Raw genomic sequence first — 21,579 nt, forward strand, 5'->3', positions numbered from 1 at the left:
TGTGGAAAATAAGACTAATTTAACTATTACAGATACATTTTTCCCCATCCTCACAGTGGTACACTGCAATACAAACACTCTTTTGCAATTGGTACAGATTTAGCATAAAAAAACCCAACATTTTATACATAGGCTATATCTTTAAACGTTTCCTGAAGTGAAATTTAAAAATAAGGCGAGTCTCTGAAGTGCTGAACTAATCAAAGCCAATAACCTTCCTGAGAAAAAGAAAGAAAAAAAAAAGATGGGGTCATGAGTCAGGGCACTGCTGCAGATTGCTCAAGTGTGAAGGTTGTGCAGCTGTGATATCATGCATGTGCATATACACTTGCCCATGTGTCTGTGATGCTACCAAAACCTCCAAGAATTAAGCGACAGCTGCAAAGGATCAGGAAGCCACAGCATCAAAAAGTAAATCCCAGAGCTAGAGAGCAATGAAGGGCAGAATAGGCATAAGAGGCTTGAAACTTGAGAGCAGGGCACCAATAGAAGAGGTTCAATCCATCTCACATCTGCTAACCACCAGCACCTTGGTAGAAATACACTACTGGGGCGTTAATTAATAAACCAACATTACATTTAAAAAAACTAAAAAGAAGAAACACTACCTAAAACAGCAATGCCATTTAATTTATTTTTATTAAAATGTTATCACATTATAAACTTGACAATGAAGTTTAAATCAAACTCAAGCACAGTTAAACAGTGTCAACAGTGTATTCCTGCCCTGGAAAACAGCACAGCCTATTTCCTCCTCACAACTCAGCTGAGGCTCCACGACTGTTCAGTTATCCCTCGGTCTTGGTACAGTCATATGGCTTCCACCACTGAGCAAACTGCAGGACTTTTTTCCTCTGATCATCAAAATTCTCTCTGATCGATTTTCTCCAAAGACGTGGCTCCACGTCCATCATGCCTCCTACTACTTCCTGTAAAGGAAAGACAGGTTAATCATTTTCACTGTTGCTGAAAAAATTAATAAAATGACTTGAAAGACAATGTTCAAATAATAAACACCATCAAATCTTTTAGTAACCCTTTATCCAACAAATTGCAGGGATGCATCAGTACCAACATTAACATTGAGTTTTTTTTATCAGGCCTGATATTTAAATAGCGAGACTGGGCATCGGATAACGGGACGAATCCATTTACACTATGTAAACAAAGCAATATCTATGAGGTTAACACAAAAAATGATTATACTCTCGTGTTTTTATTGACCACAGTAAACATTAACAGTAGTGGAGGAAATGTGTTGAAAGCAAATATAGATTTTTTTATTACTTTGACATTTGATCATTGACTTCATGGCAAATTAATTGACAAAAAGCATTACATTTTAAGGGGTTTAAATACTTTTATTGCCAGTATTTTTAATAATACTCAACAATTCAGTACATTTATCCGTGTGATGTCCATCCATCCATCCATCCATCCATTTTCTATACCCGTTTCATCCTTTGCAGGGTCACGGGGGTCTGCTGGAGCCTATCCCAGCTAATATCAGGCGAGAGGCAGGGGTTCACCCTGGACAGGTTGCCAGTCTATCGTAGGGCCTCTGTGTGATGTCTTACATTTTATTTCACAAAGCTGAGAAATTAAGAATTAAATCAAGCCTGTTGCTCTAGTTTGTTCCAGATATCATCGATATAATAAAGTCAGCATCAGGTATTGGCCAAAATGCAAAACCAGCATCAGCATTAGATTCGGGACTAGCAGGATTGGTGCATCCTCAGCAAATTACCACATTTGGTAACTTCAATAAACAGACATACAGAGATAATTTGATAAGGTTAATATTTTTGAAGTTCGGGTATTTCACTGAGTGGCCTACAAGGGGAAAATTATATGGAGAAAGATTGGCGAAAGATCAGGACTGGGAAGATACTGATGGAGGTGAAGCTGAAAAATCTGTTGTGGAATTTGTCAAATATGTTATCAACAGATCTTTATGAAATCACTTAGAGTTGCTGTATTGCAACTCTGCCATTTTATTAAAAAGAAAAAACTAAAGACAGAAACGAAAATACATGTCTCCATTTTTTTTTGTCATCATTTTTATCAGCACTGCAGTGACAAACTAAAAACAGGTGTTTTAAAGTCAGGTAAAAGTCAGGTGTAGTCAAGTTACAGGATGATGAACATAACTGTAGTTAAGATATCAATAATTTAATGTAACTAAATGACTGCGACTTCGACATGCTAAAGCGAGAGAAGAGCATGAAGCCGCAGAATATTTAATAGTCTTAATGCAACACTGACCTTGCCAAAGTAATGGGGAAACTTCTGCTCATTTTCTATGACGTGAGCAAAACCTCCCTGCAGTCCAAAATCTACAGCAAAGTATGGCAAACCACGAGGAACCTACAAGGGCATAAAATAATAACAAGTAAATTAAAAATACGGGGAAGAAAATTCTAGATATGGAAACAAAAACACAACAAATGAAAAGAGAGAGAAGGCTAAACAGACTATCTCAGAGATGAGACAGTAATCATCAGTCATGGACTTGAGATCAGCGTTAAAGACTTACAGCTTGACGGACGTCTTTTGAAGAGAGGTCAACAATCTTCTTGTTCATGGCCCATTCTTCATCACACTCCATTAACGCTTTCTAAGAGCACACACAAAAAAGTCTATTATGAGTTGTCAGTTTTGATTTAAACTCAAGCCTATCAAAGAGTATAAAACTGTATAAAAACTGGTAAAATTAACTTTGTGTAAAACAGAGATGAGGCAAAAACCTTGAAATATATGGGTGCCATGTCACCCAGTTCCCGGGGTAGTGGGATACACTCCAGGACCATGTGTTGTTTTCTGCGTGGGTTCATGTACGTTTCCATAAACACACAGTCCAACTCTAAGGTCTCAAACATACGCACCAAAGTACGTCTGAACACCTGAAAAGGACCAAAAGAAGTGAATTTAGTCAGCTTTTAAAGCCTGACATCAAGTGACGCCAAAATACAACAGTCACTACTTTACAAAGTGGATTGATGAGGGTTTGATTGACAAACCTGCATTTCTGACCAGATATCCTCATCCAGTCCAGTGGCAGAAGAGTGATGGTGAAAAGGGCAGATGAGACAGTGGCCATCAGTCAGGGATACTCCAGCAGGCAGGCTCAGATATACCTGGAGACGTGATTGTAAAGACAACAATTACCAACAATGACCAACAAATGACTTTGTACTTGAGTTTTGGATTATGTGTCTGGCAAAGCAAAATTATTGAAAACAATATTTGAAGAAATCAAGAGTGTTTCTGTTCGCAACAATGTTACAACAATTACATTAATTACAATAATAATGAAAATATGATACATTTAAAAAAAAAAGGGGGGGGGGGGGACCTGAAAAACTCTTATGATTAAGAAGCACAGACCAAAGAATGGTTTGGATAATTGTTTTATACGTAGATTTCTTGCTGACTCACAGACTCCCTTGCCCTGTTTAAAAACAGCCAACATGAACCGTCCCTTACCTTGCTCCCAATGGCGATTATGAGATGCTTCTGCAGTCCTTTGCTGCTGAAACAGTACTGGCATTTATCCATGGAGGCAGCCAGCAGCCTGCTCTCCTGGATGGCTTTGTTTCTCATCCTCTCTTCTTCCCTCCCTTCGCCCTCCCGCTGCGCTGCACTCGACACAAACATGTCATCCAGCGTGTAGTTGTCACCATCTGTCTTCCCCATCATCTGGATCGTTGAGTGGAGTGGTCATGATGTAGACGACGAAAGTGGTGGGAAAGAAAAAAAGAGAGAGACAAACAGAAAAAAGGGATTATGGTATGGAATTCAGTCTCCTTGACAAATGGGGTTTACACTTCTGTGATTTGTAATTGTCATCATCATATACATAAAAAAAATAATTACACACACACACACACACACACACACACACACACACACACACACACACACACACACACACACACACACACACACACACACTTTGTAATTGTCATCTTATAATAAATTATATATATATATATATACACACACATACACACACACACACACACACACACACACACACATACATACACATATATATATATATATATATATATATATATATATATATATATATATATATATATATAAAATACTCTTATGATTGTAAATGACAAGTAATTGCCTGTGCATTAGTACATTTTTATTTATTTTTATTAAATCCTGGTTTAACTTTTTATGTACAAGAAATAAACGTGAATGTCGTTTTGACCACTTCCATTGAAGACAAAGTCACTGTAAAAATGCCCTGCAAATATAAACTATCCATAAAACTGGAAGGTACCTTAATTTCACTTAATGGAAGATGGAGGTGCATCCCCACTGGCATGCCAACATACCACACTGTGCCATTGATGTGTTTGGGCTGCCTGTTGGTCAGTCTCACACTGTCCACATTACAAAGCGGGACACACAGATTGACTCCGACATTTCTACATGCGAGTCTTGTCACCATGGTGACTGGGCAACAGGTTGCAATGTGTGTGCATGCAAGGTTGGGAGGTGTTAGGAATGCCTCAAGTGTGTGTGTGTGTGTGTGTGTGTGTGTGTGTGTGTGTGTGTGTGTGTGTGTGTGTGTGTGTGTGTGTGTGTGTGTGTGTGTGTGTGTGTGTGTGTGTGACTTGCTGTGTAGGAGTGAGTGTGTGAGAGTGAAAATTGGATTAGTTTAGTGGCAGTGTAGGAGGAAGTGTGTGTGTAGACTGCATGGAAGTATGCACATACTGTAGTGGGCCAATTGCAAACAGTTGTTTTATTCTAACTCAGATGCCAACACGTATAACCATGCTTGTTGACTAATTAGGTATTGTATGGTAGTTATAAATCTACAATGATATCAACCCTCATTTTTCATCTCATTGTTTAAACAAGAGTCAGCTAATGATCAATTATGCATTGATGCATTTAACAATGTGACTTGTCAATATTGCAATAAGCTGAGAGAAGAGAGAAATGTGATAAAAAAAAAACTTTTCATAGATCTTGTGCAAATGTATTCTATGAAAATAAGGTGCAATATTTTATCTTTTTTTCAGGAAAACATTTGAATGAGAAATGGATAAAAAAAAAAGTCCGTTGTGGTGTCCAAAGCAAGACCATTAATGCAGAGATGGGTAAAATCTTTTCCCATAGGACCATAACAACATAAATTCAAAGCCACACGTTGAACAACTGCAAAATGAGCAAGGTTTACCAGTTGAATGTCTTTCAAATGAAAACTCAAGATTTTCTGTTCTGCAAGCCAGTAAGGCAGCATATAGTTTACTCATTCATGGCAGTTTGACCATACTTCGTAAATATATTCCTCCTTAAAATCACGTTCGGCCATGACTGGCAGAGAAATTGAATCCATATTAAATTAAGAGAGCCCTTCTGCAATAGTAAAGTATCTCTAACTTCAACTTTGTCCACTCCCCTCAAGATTCATTAGCAAAATGCAAATTAAATGATTATTGTGCCATTGTGTTTTCATTTAAGGAGGACTGGACTGAGTTGATCCAGGGGCCATTTTAAACCCTCAGGCTATATTTCTGTCCATGTGAGCATTAAACCAGTTCTCTGCTATGCTCAGAGTAGTGAAAATAGCAGATAAGCCTGCGGCCTCACCATTGATGCTTGCTAGATAACATGCCCACATAACTGCCAGCACAGTTTACAATGTAAAATCAAGGAACATCTGGAAAGATTTGGCTTTAAGATAAAAGGTATATTAAACAAAAATCAACTAAACACAGCTTATCAACCAAATATAGCAATAGAAACTGATGTAAAAACAAATACAGACATATGTGCTAAAGGTGTAAATGAGGAACAGAATTTAGTGAACGATATTTATAAGAACTATCAAACTATCATTTTTTCCTTTTAACGCATAATGTGATATTTTTTTGGTGTTTTATTTCAGGTATTTCAGGATAGATACCCAATGTCATCTTTAAAGAAATTATCGTTTGTTTGTTTTTTTACACATTTGCATATTTATGTAAATCAATTGTATCAAAACCTAAATTACACCGAATCAAGGAAAATTGTTCATTTTAAAAATGTTTTGTCCCTGAATCTTATCTTACCTCATGAAAAACATCTTAATATTGTTTGGAACACGAAGGTGTAGCTACAATAGCGGATGATTCTTCAAATATGCATATTGCTGCAAGAATCCACTAAATCTAAAATGAGGACGGTTCTCACACGTTTTTAACACAGAGAATAGAGAGAGAATAACATCTGTGAAATCGGATTGGTCTCATCCATTAACAAAACCTGTCAAATGTCAGATAGAGTTGTGCTGAGTAATAGCCAGCATTGAAGTTCACCTTTAACTTTTAAACATTAGCCATATCTTTTTTGTATAAATCCTGGCTGGTTATCAGTGAAAAACCCTATCAGATATTAGTGCATTATTGAATTAAAAACAAGAGGTCAGAATGACCAAGGCATTTCAACACCAACCTGTAAATCAGTTCACAAAAACAATTCATTCTTAAGAACCAAAATCAACATTTGCAGCAAATTTGGAGAAATTCCTTCCAGGCATTCCTGAGATTTTGAGTTCATGAGCGTGTAATAAATGGGCAAACTGAGCAAGAACATCATGCCTTTGGCCACAGCTGTCGCCAGCATAGACGCATAAAAATAGACTATGTCAGACATGGGAGTAAAGGAAGCAACCGAAGGGGAACGATTAATGGTAAACAAGAACAAGAAGAATGGGAGAACAACCAATAGATATGTAATTGAATGTTTTTGTGTTAATCATGTGTGCTTATTATGAATGAAAATCTCATTCATATTTATAACCAATTTATGAAGGATCCAAAATAAAGGCTCTCAGTAAAATGCCATATTTCCATAACGCGCACTCACGCACGCAGATCATAGATTGGTCTTGACTCAATAAAGGGGTAAGGAGAGTAGGGGAAAGAAGTTAGTGATGAAAGATTTAGAAAAGAAAAGGAGAAATAGATGGATGTGGCCATGACAGCATTAGAGAAACAATTATTGAATGTGTGACAGAGACTGAGGAAAGGCTAAAGACGAGACTCAACTGAAATGCAGAGACACAATGCAGTTTTCTTTCCGTAAGATCATCAGTCTATAGCTATGATTAGTAATGATATTTATAGAAGCCCTGCCATGGTAACCGTAGATGTATTTATAGTGTCACTCTTTAAAAAGGTGCAGTGCAACTGTGTGTATTTTTATACACTTCGCACTACATGTGCGTGAGGGAAGAGATAGTCAGAGAAAGAAAAAATACCATGGACAAATATTAATAACATCTTTTTTATTGCCATGGTAACTCCTCCATCCTTTTGTTTAATCAAGCCACTCTCTCTCTGTCTGTCTCCCTCTCAAAAATGTGTTTTGGCTCTGAGAGGGATGCAGCCTGTAAATTTGCTGATAAACTGACAGACGCATCACAACATGCCAGTACCCATCTGTGGTGAATGTCGATGTCAAGCTCACAGTGGCTGAAACAGTGCAAACTGAGATGAGTAGTGAGCAGTGGTGAGAAAATGAATTATAACATGGAACTAAACACCAAATGTAACAGAACAAATCCTAAATGCCTATCCTGGCCCTCCTCAAGTCAGAGATGTGACAGAATTAGTCTGGGTAATGCATATGTAAACACAGAACCAAACTTGTGCAGAACTGCTTTCCTTTACCTTTGCTCTTATTGCTGCAGATGGGTGATTAATCTCCCAAATATGATACATCAAAAAAAAAGCAGCATTCAGTTAGTGCTGGGCGGTATGACCAAAAATGTATATCACGGTATTTTTCAAAATTATATCGGTTTCACGGTATATCACGGTATTTTTTTTTTTTTCATGCACAACTGGGTGTTAACCACATTTCTCTAATGATTTGGAAAGGAATTGCTGCAGTAAATTGGCTTAGAATGGCCTATTTTACTGCCATGAGGAGGATGCATAAATCAAATAAATTTTATTTAGGCATGCTTTTCAAAGAAAAAAAATCTTTTACAAAATTACAAGGTAGAAAATATTTATTGAACATAAAAAACTGAATTTTTTTAAATTTCCCAGCATTATGTTGTTTTGGTTCCACCTCCTGCTGAATGTTAGGTAAAATTCTTATGTGGTTACTTTTTGGTTGGCCAACGATTTATGTTTGTGGTGCGCAACAGTTACATGGTTACTTTTTGGTTGGCCAACGATTTATGTTTGTGGTGCGCAACAGTTACGGGAGCGGCCAGTCTATTTCCTTATATTACAACCCCGTTATTAATTGTTCGGTTTTTTTCCCACTTATTCCACCGAACACCGAAAGTGTTTTTTTGCCATTTTCGGCCGAACAATTTCGGTTACCGAACAATAGGTGCATCACTACTGCTAAACAGTCCCCTCACAAACAGTGTCCAGCGGCGCTACGTCCCGCCGCGCGGCGGAACGTAGCGCTGCGCGGCGGAACGTAGCGCTGCGCGGCGTTCCCAACGTTATGTACGCTACTGTACATACTCACCGGTATTACGGTATATGAAAAATTCATATCATAAGAAAAATAAACACCGGTATTCGGTATGAACCGGTATACCACCCAGCACTACATTCAGTGTATTTTGATAGATCAACAATGTTGGTCCTTTCACTGTTTTTATCAAAGTTCAATCACAGCTATCTAATGTATAGCCAGCGATGAGCCCTAGTTACATGTTTTTGACTTCATCGTTTCAAACTAGGATCAGAAATGGAACAGTCCACTGAAATCCATCTCTAACAAGGGTAATAACCATCAGCTTCAGAATCAACTAAAGATCAAGTATAGAAGGACAGATGTATAATGAGACAAGCTGCAGACTGGGGTCAAACGCACACCTGTTTCCCAACTATGGCAAAAAACAACAACATATAACGCCCACGGCATCAAAACATGACAGGCTGCAAGATGAAGGTACTTTTTGGAAATGTCACTTATTTGAAGAATTGAGAGCACACAATGATTTATCTGCTCATTGGTCAACACAAATGAAAACAATATTGGGAATTTTAAACTGAATTTATGCTCATGGATCGCTATAAATGTTACACAACAAAACTTTGTCCGGTTCAGGCTACAAAATATTTTGACTAACATCTATGAGGAGAAAAGAACAGGTTGGCTCTTTTCCCCGTTTTTAGGGAAGAGCAACCTTTGGTGAAAATCATCAATGTTGTGAAAGTTGTCATACATGTAAGTGTAGTCTTTATTCAAGTTACACCAGCAAGACCTGATCTACCCTACTCCAGTTACATTTTAATGCAATTGTCAAAAGTGTACAAATTAATCACTGACAATTCAAGAAATAGACCTCACAAAAATATTACAAGACAAACTAAAGAGTTGTAGCCACACTATGAAGCGAATGCAAGGCTGTAGTAAAACATTTTCTTACCTTGGCAGCCATACGAGAGTAGAGGGCATTCTGATCCTGTGCAGAGCTCATCTTCTCTCTCCTCACCATCTCCTTCAGGCCAACATTGTCGTCATCCTGGAAGTAGCGCACACGCTCCCCATCAACATGGGTCTCAATCTGGAAGGAGAGACAACAAAAGAGACAATGGTGAACAAGACCATTCCCTGCACAAAAAAAAGCATAAATATCCTTTAAATCTATCCCAAGCACACACCAAATCATAGGTTTACAAGTGAGGATGGGAAAAAGAAAAGAAGAGAGCTTACTAGAGAGAAACAAGAAAGATGGTAAAGGAAAGATCCTTAGCCAGTTATAAGTTTATAATAAGTATAAACAGAAAACGTACTTGACAGGTTTGTTTACTTTTTGTACACTTCATCTCAGAGACAAGTCCCTGCACTCATTTCACAATTTGATTAATAGTAAGTAATAAACAAATGACAGAACATAAACGTTACTTGCTGCATATTTTCTCAAATCTAACAGCAACCGTTTCAGAGACCCCCTGAAGCGGTATGTGCGGTATCACAAATGTAGCTTCCAAACAGCTGTCCTGTTTTCTGTTTATCTATATTCTTGCCAAGCATCATCCCACTCTTACCTTGTTTTTCTTTCGCCGTCCTCCATGAGGTTCCTGCGGGCCAGAGGGGCCCCTGACTGGCCAGGCCCGACCTGACTGATCAGTTCTGAACAGCAGAACCTCCTGGTCTTCAGAAGAGCCACCTGTGACCTGAAAAACCAAAACACCACTGATTATTTTTGTGTATCCACAACAATATGGCTATTTATATGCTTTATTTAGCATTTAGCAAATAATGAAAGCTTGAAAAGGTGTTCTGAAAATCATCACTATATACCATCAGCGCCACGCAATCAATGCTAGATTTGATCATAACTAAATACACAACTGCTTATGTGAAGACAGACCTTTAATTCAACAAGTCTGAGTTGGAAACACTGACTTTAAAATCATGGTTTTGGCATTCTAAATCATCTTTTATCTCTTTTTAAATTTCAAAGTGAATATTCAGAAGTTGAAGGTTCTGGACTCCAGTACCAATTTAACAAACTTGAAAGAAAATAGTCTCTTTTGACTAATGACTAAAAATAAAAACAGCAGATTTTACAGAAACACCCAGGTTTGTGTTACAGTAAAATTGAAAAGTTAACTTCTTATTAAGAGATGATGAATTTGTGCAATAAATCTAGACATTACTCTTTATAGCAATATAGTGCGGTGCTCGTCTAAGCATTTCTTCACTTTGATGACGTATAAATGATATCAATTGGCAAGAGAAATCAGTGTAACCAGAGAAATGGGGACTGACTCAAGAAACAAGAGCAGGGTGAGTGCAGCACAGGACAAGAGAGTCACAGTTATCTGTTCAAGTCCACAGAATTATGCCTTTCAAAGCATCACATACAGTGCAAACATTAACATGAGCCAAAGCAGAAATAAGAACAGTGAAGACGACGAGCCAAAACTCTGCCAATTTTCAGGACTGTACCCACAGAGTGCTTAAGTACTCCTCAGCTACAAAGTGCACTAAAAACCATGAATTACAAAATTTTCTCAAAAGCTATAGTATTTCATGTTGGTCTTAAGAAGGAAACTGGCCTAACATGCAAAAAGATCAAATTGTTATCAAAGATTGGTCTCCAAGTATTTATAAAGTACGAAAGTTCTCAGTTTCTGTTGGAGGTCTGTTGTTGTTCATCCGCACACATATGCAAGTGTGTGTGATAAGAAAGAAAAAAAGAATGCCAGCATGAGTACATGAGGATTGCCAACATTTCAAGGACGTTGCCTTCTGTGTTCCCTTTAAGAAACATAGTGATGCATGAAACGCAGGACACACTGTCTGACCTCTGGTAAAAGAAAGCTGTTCACAAACCGAAAGACATTGTCCCTCATCAGGGGTCTGCTGAAATGTGCAGCAGGAACAGTTTTCAAACAGTAAGATGAAAGTGCTAACCAGCAAAGAGACTCCAGACTGACAAATTTCCCTGGAAAGCTGACGGAATAGGCGAGTTTAGGTAAATATGAAGAAAAGGCTAAGTGTGTTACTGTAACCTGATGTTTGTTTCTCTGAGTTTCTGCATCAGGTGAGCTTTGGAAAATATATAAAGTAGTTTTACTTGTTTAGATAGCTTTTAGACTGGACAAGAGATTAAAAGAAGCAGTCAGTAGTTAATCTTACAACAAAGTATTCATCCAAGTGTTCAAGACTTCTAATCACCAAAGTTTTTTTCACATCTTCTGTTACCATTTTTTGGAGGGTTTTGGGGGGAATTTGGCTTGACAGACCAATATTTTGAATTGTTTAAAAAAAAAAAAAAAAAAAAACAGTCCTGAAAAAACTTATACATTTACAAAGGTGTCATTAAGAAACGCAGAGTAGCAATACTAAAACATTAAGACAATTGAGTGATTCTTTGCTCAACACCAAGAGTTAGTAGTACTTCAGCGCTGGTTTTCCTGAAATAAGAGCTAGCACATATGTTGTTGAAAATACAAAAAAACTACTTTACACCGTTACACCGTGACTCCAAAGCAGAACTGGAACCATATCAGTCAAAAAAGGGTCTAAGACAAAGACTTGGAAACAGCATCTACAGACCTGACTGGACTGATCCTTTTCATGTTGCTTCTTTCTAGTGGCGTGTTCTTCCTTGGCTTTATGAGCTGCCGCCAGCTGTGACTTCAGCTTCTCAACCATGGCCTGAAAATACATGTGCACCAATGTATTTTAAACAAACTTCCTCTTCTCAGTATCATAAAGCAAAATTATGTACAGGGTTTCTCGATGATGCACAAAATGTTTACACAAGGAAACAAACATCAGAAATCATTTTTTTTAATACGTATGAACCAGTTTTACAGTTGAGCTGCTTGGAGAGGAACAGTCTGTCAGTTATACAGGACAGTGGATGTTAATCTCTAAAACTAGAATGCGCTTGCTGATGCATTTTCAAGGACATTTAATATCTCTTATTTATTTTTTTATGTATATATGACAAAGAAATACACTGCAGAAGAGGGAGAGACAACTTAGGCAGACGTATAGGAGAACCGCTTACGCCACTGCATGCCGTGACAGATACCAACACCTTAATGAACAGGGTATAAAAGCAAAGACCATAACTGTTAAATGTATTCAGCCTTTGCAGAAACTAAAAAGCATGGACACAAAGAAGTTTGGAACTATTAGTTTTATTGATTTACTTCCCATTATCGGGGTTAGGGTATGTGTATTTGTTTTGGAAAAGACAGTGTTGAAACACGTTTTTAACAGTGACACATTTAGACAGAAGAGGAGTGGAGCGTACAGATTAACGAACACTATAAATTCATGGATTCCTTTGGTGCTGTGAGAGATAAAGAACAAGAGGAGACTACATAACATTAAATGGATTGTCATAAAGTTGTTTATACCTTAAATAAATAAACCATAGATCCCATAGCTCATTTGACGATTAAAAATATAAACTATGAGCAAACTGAGGCATAGAGCACGAGGCCCACACCACCTTCTCTTTGGCCACCTCCTTCAGCCATTCTGGGGCTCAGTTCTCCCATCACCACAACATAAACATATCACTCCCTGATCTCACAATCCACCAGTCACAGCAAGATAGGAAATGCTGAGATCAAAGAAAGTTGTTCTGATCACTCCCAAGGAGTAAACCACATCTTAGGGCATGTTCTTTTCATTCTGGAATGTAACATTCTACAGTAACAAAAACAGAGAACTGACTCACCGTGTTGCCCATGATCTCTGCCTTTATCAGCCTGGACCCCAGTTTGTTTAGCTCATCCTCCGATAACAAAGGCATCTCTTCCTCTTCCTCCTCACTTTCAGTTGCAGGAGGAGTGTTTGAAAGGTAGACAAAAAAAGACAACTTGTATTAAGGTCAGATTTTAAACAAAACGCTGCTTATACGACCTTATGGAAAATTTTCAAAAGTCTGTAAAAATACCTGAATTTATCTACCTAGTTTATGAAATTTTCCACATTATAACACATGTGATACAGACACACCTTGAGTCTTTTGTTCAGTGTCTCATCTCCATCTTCCACTGGAGACATTTTTAATGCTAATTCAACCTCTGAACCCCTGGTTTCAGCTAATCAGTTATTCCAACCAAACAACAGCATTATATTCCGTTAACAGTAAACTCACTTCTAATGTTTTTGATTTGAACCATTTAGCTGTTTGCTTCCCCTTCATGGTGTTTATCTGTTATAATCGCTAAGAGTTCTTGTGCCCCCTCACTGCGATCACAACAGCAGCCTGGGAATCGTCGTTCTAGGTGATTACACTTCCCATAGCATCGTTTCCTTATGCTAGCACACTGTTCACTCATTTCATGCTGCAGAGGTTCTGACTTCCAGTTTTACCCAAACAACTCAGGCTATCACTGCTTTGTAAAACTTTCTGTGTTCTGCCTCATTAGGCAGACATCTGGCCTACAACAGAGCTAAATGTTGGGCTTCTAAAGTATAACATGTAAACTTATTTGAATTTAAATAAATGCTTTAAATTTTAAGTTTACTTATTTCCTTTGAAATTGGCTTTTTTTTGTTAAAACAGTAAACTATTTTTGCCTTTTGCAGTTTAATATTGTGACTTTCTTGTGGGGCAGAGCAATCTCCACCACAGAATTAATAAAATACTCATTTGTCTTAAAACAAAACAAAAAAAACTTAAAAATCTAAATTTCTTATTGAAAATTTTGAGAAGAAACTCTTCGATGCTTTACCAGTGCTTATAAAAAACCTTTTTCCCCCCGATCCAGCTCATTTGAGGCATACACCTAAACACAACTATCATATATGTCAGAGAAAATCTACTTTTGAAGGGAAGAAAATAAAATGCTTCACACCTTGATGAAACAGAAGCTTGAGAAACACTAACTGCTTTCTCTTCCTTGCTCTCATTTTCCTGCTGTGCTTTTTCACAGCTGTCGGGTACATGGGCAGGAGTGCTGTTTTTCTTCCAGGTTGGAATGCTGGTGTGTTTTGGGCCAGAGTCCTCATCATCAGAGCTGGGTTTCAGGAATCCTGTAGATCGCCCTGCTGGAGGAGCGCGCTGAGGTACTGCACCAGAATAATAAACAGAAAGCTTGTTTAAGTTGGGTCTGGAATGCTAAGATTTGGCGTCTTTTAAATTTGATGTAATTATATTTGATTTATATAAGTTAATCTTATGTTTGGCCAAAACTGCTCAATTAAAAAACTTTTTTTTAAAGTTTTTATAAAAAAATAAACAAAAGCGAACCTGCTTTATCAGACACGTAAAATAATAAATCTTGATAAACTCACCTGCAACACTGTCATCATCCTCTGAGGGTTTGATGAAACGGCCTTTTAGTGAGAGGGAGCGCTGATTCAAGCTATGGCCAGAACTTGACGAGGATGACGTTGACCTCTCTTTTTCTCCATATTCATCTCTATATTTATCTCTCTCTTTATCTCTCTCTCTTTCATTGTCTCTGCCCCTGTCTCTTCCTCTATCATTTTCCCTGTCTCTTCCTCTATCATTTTCCCTGTCCTTGCTCCTTTCTCGGTCTCGGTCTCTCTCCTCTTCTCTTCTTTGGTACCGCTCCCTCTCCTCTCCTCTCCTGCTATGGTACCTGTCTCTGTGTTGGGGTGATGAGTCTCGTTCGCTTTTTCTCCATGGAACACTGCCATGTCCATCTTCCTCTCTTCTCCTCCACCTCTCCCTGGCACCTTCCTCTCCCCTCCTGTACCCATCTATTGAACTGTCTCTGCTTTCTCTCTTATGACCATACACTGCTATCTCAGCCTCACCAAGTCTCTTTTGAAATTCCTCCACGGACTGTTAAAAGGAAAAACACAAGTAAAATTAAAAGGTTTTGTGTCTTTTCATAGGTTTTGCATATCAAAAATATCGTCCTCAATGTCCAAAGCATCAACAACACGAGAGTCTACTGACCAATAAAAGGCCAGAAGAATTCAAAGACAGCTTCTGTACTGTCAACTAAAAGTGGCCTAATCAAGAACATGTGGTGCCAAGTGCATGATGTCAGACGGCAAAGTCATTCGTAGATGCAACAGCAGTGCATGTGTTTAAATCCTTCTTAGTCAAATCTACTTGTTTAAACAAGGCACTTTTGCTCCCATTTCCAGTGGGTATGTGAAAATATAAATCACTGTCTTTATGCATGAATCTCATTGTAATCCACAAGGTGGCTTTGTCATGTACTGTACAGTTCGTCTCTGCTAATTTGTGCAAGTGAATGAGGACATCCAGTTCCTACCCCATATCTCTCCGCCACCACGTTATCCACGCTGCGCTTTTCCCTCTCTGCCTGCTCCTTCATCCTTTGATAGCTCTTCCTCAGCCAGCTCAGACCACCATCGTTCACAACTGGGCCTGCAGGAATGTACAAAGAAAACATTTACAGAGAAATACACAGAAACTTGTATATGCCATTTAACCAATACCAAATAGTCAGTATCTTCTAATATCAACTCACTAGATGTTTCAAAAGTGAAAAAATTCAAGTGAGTTTCATTAGATGCCACATCCATAAAAAGCTTGCAGCACACGTCAGGAAGTTCCATTTACAAATAAAAATTATGCAATAAAAATTAAGAGGAATGAAATCAGAAGGAAAACATAAGTGCACGCTGCCGTTTTAAACATTTGAATCCAAAGTGCTTTCGTGATCAGAAAGAAGGAAAAAAACTTGAGGGGGAAAATAGAGTACACTAAGGGATATAAGGAATATAAAAAAAAAAACAAACCCAGAAAATCCTCTCATCAAAGGTTGAATACATTTAATTTGCAAAACCGTGGTACTGAAGTACATACAACTTTGTTAAGATAAGAAAAAAAACATGCACATTGTGAGTGAAAGTCTCTGTGGCTGTGATCATGGTCAACACCAGATTTTTTTTTTGTGTGCGTTTTTGAGAACATGTTAACACACAATCTGTTGTTTTAGATTTATATTGTAGGTCAAGAGAGTAACAGGAGAGAACATTAGAAAACACTAAAAAACCCTTACATGCTACGTTCCACAGGCTTTCCCAATTTCATCATTTATGATGTTTAAAGTACCATTGTTTGCAAACAGCACGTTTTACACTTGACAGGTGGGACTCTTTTTTTTTTAATTCAAATGTAAAGAAAGGGATATGGGGGAAGAAAAGTGACAGGTTCAAGGGCAAATAAAAAAGGTCCACCAGCCTGTTTTTTTTAATTTTTAATATATGACTTCTGTTAAGAAAAAAGAAAAACCCCTTTCGTCATCATTTATGGAGCCGGTTTGAAAATTACTGCAATTGAACTGCATTACTTCAAGATGTACATCATTGTTTTAAAACAGTTTCCTATAAAAATAAACAAGTATAGAATAATCAAGGATACACTGTATCTCCCACTTCTACAACATGGCAATTGTGAAATAAGATGAAAGAAACAATATTCTTGTTTAGTATGTAGTTTTAAGGGAAAAGCAAATGTCTGTTTTCTTCCTCTTACTAGGTCTCTTAGTCGGGATAAAGCTTACAGCAGAGGGGGCTTACCGGCTGTAGAGGAGACCGTTCCTCCGCTGCAGATAAACCTGTCAACCTTACGCAGCTTACTCTCCCCCATTTATGTGAATCCCAAACTTAAAACCTCTTTTCAAATATAACTGCATAACATTCTTCTGTTTCCAACTATATGTGCCAACATAAACCTCGTTTTAAAAACACCAACCTCAACTAATGACTGCTTCTGTCCTAATCACAGAACTACTTCTGAAATTGAGTCAATACATGAATGTGGAGATGAGAAGTTACTGCTGGAAAACCAAGGCCCCCCCCCCCCCAAAAAAAAAATTTACAGGAAGTTTTTTTTATCTGGAGGCGCTAAGAAAAAAACCAAACAAAACAGGCAAATGGCAAATTTGACATGGTTAGAAACTTCTCTGCTGTCTGTTAGTAGAGATGCCTAAATAGCGTGATCCAATAACGGTATTACCTTTTTTGACAGAAGTACCAGCTTTTTCCTCTGGTGGCAAACCAGTTCCTCCATCTTTCCAGTATGGGTTAAGCTCCAGTTTGTGCAAGCCAGCCTGAGAAAACCACAAAAATTATATAAAACAGAGGCACAACCGGTGACATCAGTAAGGGGGAAAAAAAGGAAATCATTCCTTGCCTCAGTTTTACAGATAACATTTAATGTAAACCCAACTTTCCTAACCATAAAGGAAAACTTGAGCAGCAGCAGAAGGGGACACAGACCTGCTCAATGGCCTGAGCCTTGGCTCTCTCTTCCTCTTTCTGTCGTTCTTTCTCAGCCCGCTTCTCTGCAGTTGAAGTGGTTTTCATAGCAAGGAAGTCAAAAGTCATCCATTCGTCTCTCTACATGATACACACACCAGTCAGGGAGATGAACAGGAATATCAATACATAACAATTCTTAAAAAAGTCTAAAGCCTTGCAATTTCTTGGGGATTGGAGGAATGATTCCTTGGCAGATCATGTGTAGCTCCAACGCTAAATAACAATAAAATATTATCTGTATATGTAGATAAGCCGGTTTACATATCTTCTTCTGTATTCTTGGCAATGAGTAAAGGACTTTAATAGTGAGAAGACAAAAACAACGTGAAATGTATCATATTAATTTAATCATCTTAAAAAAGGAGACCGCTTAAATAAATGTTTTTGAACAATATCAAACATGATTACATACTATGGGCATAATTCTGCATTGACATTGGGACAGGATATTGAAGCTACCTGATTCTGGGCTGCGCTGAGGGGATTTTCTGAAGGTTCGGACGCCTCTTGAATTTGCCATGCTTTAGTTGACTGTGACTGTGTCTGAGGCTGAGCCTCAACCCATTCCTCTGCCGAGTCCTGACACAAAGACAGCAATGAAAAAGAATAGTGATAATGGGAAAGAATTTACAGAAGATTATGTGATACAGAAAGGTAGAAACAGCCAAACATCTAACATTCTTTTCAGTCAGCATCCAAATGAAATTACTACTTAATGATAACCATCATTAAGGAGCATTATTAACTTCTTAATGATGAGAAATTAATGATAATTTCTTCCATTAAAAACAGCATTCCCGAATAACAAGACATCCAGATTTTATCCCAGCTTCAAAAGGAGCCTTGTTTAACTTTACTTCTCAAAGAAAACTACAATACAAAGAATTTTCACTAAACATTAATCACCAGTTAGTCAGGGAGAATTGCTTAACTTGTCCAATAACTACTACCCTGTGTGGTCGAAATGATGGTCATTCTTCTGGTGTTACCTCTAGATTGTGTTTCAAAGAATAGCACAGTGGGAAACAGTCTACCTCTGAAATGTCACTTGAGCCATCGATGGCCTCTCCTGTCGTTTTCTCCTTCTTGGCCTTCCTCTTCTCCTTTTTCTTTTTTGATTTCTTCTCTTTCTTCTTTTTCTTTTTAATAGATCCCTCCTGTTGGGCATTTACATTTAGTTATTTGGATAAAAACGTTTATGTTACATTTCATTTAGCAAAATTACTTAAAACAGAGGAATACAAATCAAGTGACTAGCCACAGTGACTTAGTAGATCACAAAGTAGGTGCCGATAAGTTAGCTTTCAAACAAGTGCAGTTTAGGAAGTTAAAGGGAGAGCAAAGTTCATGACACAAAATGTTCTTGAAAGAAGATTTTTTTTTAACCCTTCTTGAACATACTGGTAACTTGTTCCACCATTGAGGAACCACGCGGGAGAACAGTTTTAACGTGATCATCTTGTGTAAGGACAGGCCAAGGCCAGTCTGGGTTCTTGTGATGAGTGCAGTGCTCATGAAGGAGTCTTTAAGATCTAGTTCATATAAACAGGTGTGGAACCAAAGATCGTGTGTATAGTATAATATGTATAGTACATGCACCAATATAATAAGTAAATCACACATGTGAGCAAGGGTAACACATGTCCCCTTATATCCCTTTTTTACTTTTGTTTTGCTCCCGTCTATAGTAAAAGAGCAAATGGGATTTTTTTTGGTTCTGAAAAATATGTCTGATGTGACTACATCAAAAGAAACTAATTCTTTATTCTTTCTTGGCAGGAGGTTTGATTTATATATATATTGATTAAAGGGGTAGAGAAAGTGTAAAAGAACTGAATTAGAGTATGATGCAGAAGATTATACAACTCTATTTCCAAAATGAGTTTGGATGCTGTAAAATATTTATTTAAAATAAAATACAATAACTTGCAAAAAGTTTAATTGTAAAGTATATAATATAATACAATAAAACACATATTATATTATGTTATATTATATTATTTGTGTAACGATATGTGGTCTATTCTAGTCTACATTACAAAATATAAATAGTACAAAGACTGAATTTTAAAAGATGAACATTTTTAAATTGTGTAATAAGAGGAAAGCATTGAGGAATTATAGGGCTAAATATGATGATAAATATGACTGCATGTGCACTTCGACTATCAGCAAGACTCCCTCCTCCAAAACCCCCGCACAGACCCTATCAGGGAGGCTGAAGAGTTTGAGTCCCTTGTAACTGGAACACGTCTAGACTTTCTCAAAAAAGGGAACCACCATCCCAGTCTGCCGGTCCAAAGGAACTGCACCTGAAGTTCATGCAATGTTGCAGAGATACATGAGCCAAGACAGGCCTGCAGCATCCAAAGCATGGAGCTTTTTAACTACTTTGGTAATCTCAGCCATAGTAATGGATGAGCCCATCACAGACTCAGCTTCCTCTATGGAAGATGTGTTGATGGAATTGAGAAGATACTGGAAATATTCCTTTGAACGACAGATGACAACCTCAGTCGAGGTCAACAGCGCCACATCCTCACTCTTCACTGTGTTAGTGAAGCTGTGCTTCACAGCTTCCCACCTGCGTCAACTAATGTTTACCAAAATCTTCTCTGGGCCTATTCAAAGTTTACAGGGAAGTCATAAAAATATAAATATACATTTGCATATGTAAACATATGTGCTTTCCTTATTTTGAATACATTTTTCAGGTTGAATTGACTTTTTGAAAACTGGTGTGCAACGCATAAGACTTTGCACATCTCACTATCCATCGCACTATTTAAGCAATGAATCATGCCACTGAACAAAAAAAGAAAAAAATGCATCTTACGTCCTCTATCTGCTTCAACCTCTGGTTGATTTCGGGGAGAACCCAAGTATCCTCCCCTCTTAGCCTCTTCAGCTCCTCTTTCTTCTCTTTTCTCTCATACTGCTGCTTGGCCTGGACAGAAAACAGAAATAAGGCAAGGCAAGTTTATTTATATAGCACAATTCAACACAAGGTAATTCAAAGTGATTTACATCAACATTAAAGCCGCAAGATACAATTAAACAGCAAATAACAAATAAAATTATAAGAAAAGAGGTAAAATAATAAAAAGGAGCTGACAGTTGGAGCAGACCTCAGGTCTACAGGAAGTTTGTTCCACCGGTGAGGAGCAGAATAACTGAACGCTGCCTCACCTTGCTTGGTTCTGGTTCTTGGGAACCACAACAAACCAGATCCAGATTTGTTTCACACTCTTTACCATCAACCTCTCTATGCAAGTCTGTGTAAACAAACCTTACAAGATAGCACTCGTTTGTAAAACTGTGTACATGTTTGATCACAAGAACGAACTTGGCCTGACAGCTGAATCTGGCAAGGTGAATAACTGCGATCAAGACATAAAATAAAGGTAAAAGACGCGGCAGGTCTGCTATCTGTCTGGTCCAGTGTTTGCCTGGTTGTTCTCCTGCCCTACAGCACGATTTATCTGCTCAGTGTCAACACGCACACACACTAACTGCTGTTAAGAGCCAGAGGAAGAGCATGTGGGCGATAAAGAGGTGCATGTTTACATACAGACGCAGGAAAACAGCAGACACAGCTGGTAGCCTTTAGCCTTTAGCTTTCACTGGGGTATAATGTTAGCCACAGCTGCCGCCAGTGGTATAAACACACACGTACATATAAACGTGCTGCTACTGCTGGTGCTGCTATTGCAGTCCGTACCTTTTCCAGCACCTCCTGTCGTTCCTGCCGTTTCTTTTCTTTTCTTTCTTCGATGAAGTTAGCGCTCTCAAAACTGACTCCATGCGTCGCCATGACACCCTCGCTTTACGGCTCTGCGG

At 38.1% G+C, this 21,579-nt stretch overlaps 1 protein-coding gene across 1 annotated transcript; it reads right to left on the bottom strand.

The window, feature by feature from the left end:
* Positions 1-626: 626 nt before the first annotated feature.
* On the bottom strand, positions 627-21,574 carry cwf19l2 (CWF19 like cell cycle control factor 2). Its single transcript, XM_061720283.1, has 19 exons — positions 21,461-21,574; positions 20,576-20,686; positions 18,774-18,896; positions 18,199-18,318; positions 17,698-17,817; positions 17,435-17,528; positions 15,723-15,838; positions 14,764-15,280; positions 14,325-14,538; positions 13,199-13,292; positions 12,058-12,159; positions 10,038-10,166; positions 9,416-9,553; positions 3,487-3,699; positions 3,021-3,137; positions 2,748-2,903; positions 2,537-2,617; positions 2,266-2,367; positions 627-929 (listed from the first exon to the last, which is right to left on the bottom strand). Exons 1-19 carry the CDS (start codon positions 21,551-21,553, stop codon positions 789-791), a joined length of 2,781 nt encoding a protein of 926 aa, XP_061576267.1. The 5' UTR covers positions 21,554-21,574; the 3' UTR covers positions 627-788.
* Positions 21,575-21,579: the final 5 nt, after the last annotated feature.

This window comes from Cololabis saira, chromosome 4 (assembly GCF_033807715.1).
Source record: "Cololabis saira isolate AMF1-May2022 chromosome 4, fColSai1.1, whole genome shotgun sequence".
NCBI lineage: Eukaryota > Metazoa > Chordata > Actinopteri > Beloniformes > Belonidae > Cololabis > Cololabis saira.

Coding starts and splice junctions, on each gene's coding strand:
- cwf19l2 (XM_061720283.1), bottom strand. CDS start 21,553: ATGGCGACGCATGGAGTCAGTTTTGAGAGCGCTAACTTCATCGAAGAA. Junction 20,687..21,460: donor GACAGGAGGTGCTGGAAAAG/GTACGGACTGCA, acceptor TTTTCTGTCCAG/GCCAAGCAGCAGTATGAGAG. Junction 12,160..13,198: donor CAGAGATCATGGGCAACACG/GTGAGTCAGTTC, acceptor ATGTATTTTCAG/GCCATGGTTGAGAAGCTGAA.